Below are 3,500 nucleotides of genomic sequence, written 5' to 3'. Positions count from 1 at the left end.
AGAAAGAGATCACTGATGCGGTCAACAGCGTTGTCGTATTAAATCGGACTCCATTTTTACATCCTTGATATATGTATACTCCTAATAGTAATATATAGGCTTATATTGCAGTCTCTTAGGCCTACATGTAGGTGTACCTAAATTTAAATAAACACACGGTAGCAGAGTTTATGCAGTGTTTTTTTATTTTACACGTGTTTTTTTCATGAGTCAGAGCCAGGCAACGACTGTGAGGGAGAGTGGGTGTCCTCCCCCCGTGCTGGACCACCACCCCGACCCTGTCTCCTGAAAGCAGAGGGGCTGGAAAAACCAGCCAAAATATGTCAGTCAATGGCAAAGAAATTGTTCACTTATGGCCATTAACAACACTTTAAAAGACAAACAAAAACCTGAAGAATAAATAAAAATGTTGTGCATCGTCATGTTTCCTGTATTGAATATCATTTGTCAGATTTGAAACTGTTTAAATGTGAAAATTCCTGCCTTCAAAACAATTTTATTTTGATATTTACTAATTTGAATATTCCATCCTTGTAAACTTCATAGGAATTATTTAGAGATTTTAACTTAGTGACACATTTATAATTGGGAGCACATCCAAGTCCCAGTGTATGGATTGCTGACACTCTTCTGCCAAAAATGATTTTGTAATTGTGTATGACAAATTGAATTAGTTAAGCAAAAGTGTTTAAAGACTGCTGCAAGTGGATATCTTCCCAGAGAATCTATTGTAACTCAATGATACTGTGCCTTCACCCAGCAGCATCTTGATGTGAGTGTCTTTATGTTGTGTTCACCTGCTAGAACTCCACCAAGGCACCACTGAAACGCTCTAATGTGGAGCGGGTGACCAACATGCAGATCCTGGTCTTGTTCAGTATCCTGCTGGTCATGGCCCTGATCAGCTCTGTGGGCGCGGCCATCTGGAACAAAGAACATACTGAAGAGTCCTGCTGGTACCTGTCCCGGGCTGGTGAGAATACACACAAATGTACCATGTCACAACCTGTAACTTAAGTCGTGGTAAGGAATTGGGATGCATACACGATTTAAGGGGCAGTAAATGAGTGAATATTGTGTGTTTATGCAGGTGACATCTCCACTAACTTTGCATATAACCTGCTGACGTTCATCATCCTGTACAACAACCTGATCCCCATCAGCCTGCTGGTCACTCTGGAAGTGGTCAAGTTCACACAGGCCCTCTTCATCAACTGGGTATGGTCCATGTGTGTTTTGTAACGCATGTTTTCAAATTAACGCACTGTAAGTAGTAAAAAATTCCTGATCACTTTGTTTGCTTTTTATTTTCCCCCCAGGATGAGGAGATGTACTACGCAGAGACAGACACACCGGCTGTGGCTCGAACGTCTAATCTTAATGAGGAACTGGGCCAGGTCAGTTCCTATCCCTCCTCATAATCACTGGCTTTAGGATGATAAGATAAGATACAACTTTATTGTCTGTTCACACAGAAAATGTTCTTGCAATGTCTGCACCAACAATCAATGGATAACAGATTAAAAAACACAAACATTAAAAAAATATCTGTATGGTCACCAAACAAACATCTGAAACACCTTTCCGACACACACACACACACACACACACACACACACACACACAGAGTAGGAATGCCCAAAGTTACCGTTGTATACATGTGAATCAATTAATCTGTCTTTCCATCATCCGTTGTCTGTCTTTACCAGGTGAAGTATCTCTTTTCCGACAAGACAGGAACACTCACCTGTAACGTAATGCACTTCAAGAAGTGTACCATTGCGGGAATTACATATGGGTCAGTCATCTCTTTTTTTGTAAATTAATTTTTGCCTCTTTGCTTTACCTGTGAAAGAAGCCACCTACTAAAAGAAAATGAGCTCAGAATGTCACTGAATGCACTTTAGCACTGAGTAACCTTTTAATCTCTAATTGTTTATCTAAATCATCTTAGACTAACCTGTAATGAAGAATTAGCAGGTATTAATTCAGCTGATTGAACTCTTGCATGCTTGATCAAGTGAACTAACCAACTCACTGACTGACTGATTCCTTTTCCAATACAACCATAATCATCACTGCAGCCACTTCCCTGATCTTGACTGCGATCGTTCAATGGAGGATTTCAGGTTAGGGACCTTCTTATCTGTCTTCCCCTATCTGATAGTCTTTTCTCCATTTTAGGGTCTGCATGTTTTGAGGAAAATATATTCAGAAAGTTGACAAAACTCAGTCTGAAATGCTATTTAAATGCCAACAAAATATATCTACACAATATTGGAACAGAATTAGAATAACTCTTGCCATAAATATATTTTTCTTGTCTTACAGCAACCTGCCGCCCGCCAGCAATAACTCTACAGAGTTTGATGACCCAACACTCGTCCAAAACATTGAGACCCATGTAGGTGTCACTGAAGCTTTTCTTATATATTTTTTTTTTATTTGAAGCAAAAAGCCCCAAACGACAAGTGGATGCTGTTAAGAACCGTGTGTGTGTGTGTGTGTGTGTGTGTGTGTGTGTGTGTGTGTGTGTGTGTGTGTGTGTGTGTGTTTGTGGGTGTGTGTGTGTGTGTGTGTGGTGTGTGTGGTGTGTGGTGTGTGTGTGTGTGTGTGTGTGTGTGTGTGTGTGTGTGTGTGTGTGTGTGTTTTCAGCCTACATCACCTCAGATCTGTGAGTTCCTGACAATGATGGCAGTGTGCCACACTGTGGTCCCAGAGAGGGAGGAAGACCAGCTCATTTACCAGGCCTCTTCGCCAGATGAAGGAGCGCTTGTCAAAGGGGCCAAAGGGCTCGGCTTTGTGTTCACTGCAAGAACCCCGCATTCAGTCATAATTGAAGCTGTAAGTGTGTATATGTGTGTTTTAACTGAGCTGCATTTTGCAAAGTTAGGAGCTGACATTTTGTTGTTTATTTCAGAGAGAAAAAGAGATGAGCTATGAGCTACTGAACGTCCTCGAGTTTTCCAGGTAATACTCCTATATATGTTCTTCACAGCCAGTAAATAACTCTGGTACATAAGACTGTTGTGTGTTTTCAAACTGCACCTACTGCTTCCTTCACAGTAACCGCAAACGCATGTCTGTGGTGGTCAGAACCCCCAACGGGAAGCTACGGCTGTACTGCAAAGGAGCTGTATGTTTAACTCATTTTAACTGTAGTTCAGCACTCTAAATGTCTTTTGAACTTTTTTCATTAATGTTTATTTTGTTGTTTTGCAGGATAATGTCATTTTTGAGCGTCTGACTGAGGCGTCCCAGTACAAAGAATTAACTCTTGCTCATCTGGAACAGTTTGCTACTGAAGGTAAAAAAAATAATAAAGAGAGAGAGAGAGGAAGCAATAGTTTCTTTCTGTTTAAAACACTTGTTTATTTCACTAGAAATCCATTTATCTTTGTGTTGACTTCCTTACTCTTTTACTCTGACTTAACTTTACATTTATTGCCTGTGTTAGTATTGTAAGCCTTGTCTTGGGACTGATCTGAATTTAGGGTAAT

At 40.4% G+C, this 3,500-nt stretch overlaps 1 protein-coding gene across 9 annotated transcripts in view; it reads left to right on the top strand.

Annotated features, from left to right (window-relative positions):
• atp8a2 (ATPase phospholipid transporting 8A2) overlaps positions 1-3,500 on the top strand; it is a 66,549-nt gene that overhangs the window by 32,724 nt on the left and 30,325 nt on the right. For 8 of the 9 annotated variants that reach the window (XR_004327578.1, XM_032504425.1, XM_032504423.1 and 5 more), the window contains 10 exons: positions 805-973; positions 1,091-1,218; positions 1,320-1,397; positions 1,710-1,798; positions 2,085-2,129; positions 2,332-2,404; positions 2,656-2,844; positions 2,921-2,970; positions 3,067-3,136; positions 3,223-3,307. Coding sequence is in view for 8 of the 9 variants with exons in the window: in XM_032504425.1 (XP_032360316.1) it covers positions 805-973; positions 1,091-1,218; positions 1,320-1,397; positions 1,710-1,798; positions 2,085-2,129; positions 2,332-2,404; positions 2,656-2,844; positions 2,921-2,970; positions 3,067-3,136; positions 3,223-3,307 (976 nt within the window). In the remaining variant the exon portion in view is untranslated. The remainder of the gene's footprint in view (positions 1-804; positions 974-1,090; positions 1,219-1,319; positions 1,398-1,709; positions 1,799-2,084; positions 2,130-2,331; positions 2,405-2,655; positions 2,845-2,920; positions 2,971-3,066; positions 3,137-3,222; positions 3,308-3,500) is intronic. The other variant, XM_032504422.1, reaches the window with a different exon arrangement.

Source organism: Etheostoma spectabile, chromosome 22 (genome assembly GCF_008692095.1).
Source record: "Etheostoma spectabile isolate EspeVRDwgs_2016 chromosome 22, UIUC_Espe_1.0, whole genome shotgun sequence".
NCBI classification, from domain to species: domain Eukaryota; kingdom Metazoa; phylum Chordata; class Actinopteri; order Perciformes; family Percidae; genus Etheostoma; species Etheostoma spectabile.
The sequence above is the reverse complement of the archived record's forward strand: the minus strand, read 5'-3'. Positions and strand labels throughout refer to the sequence as shown.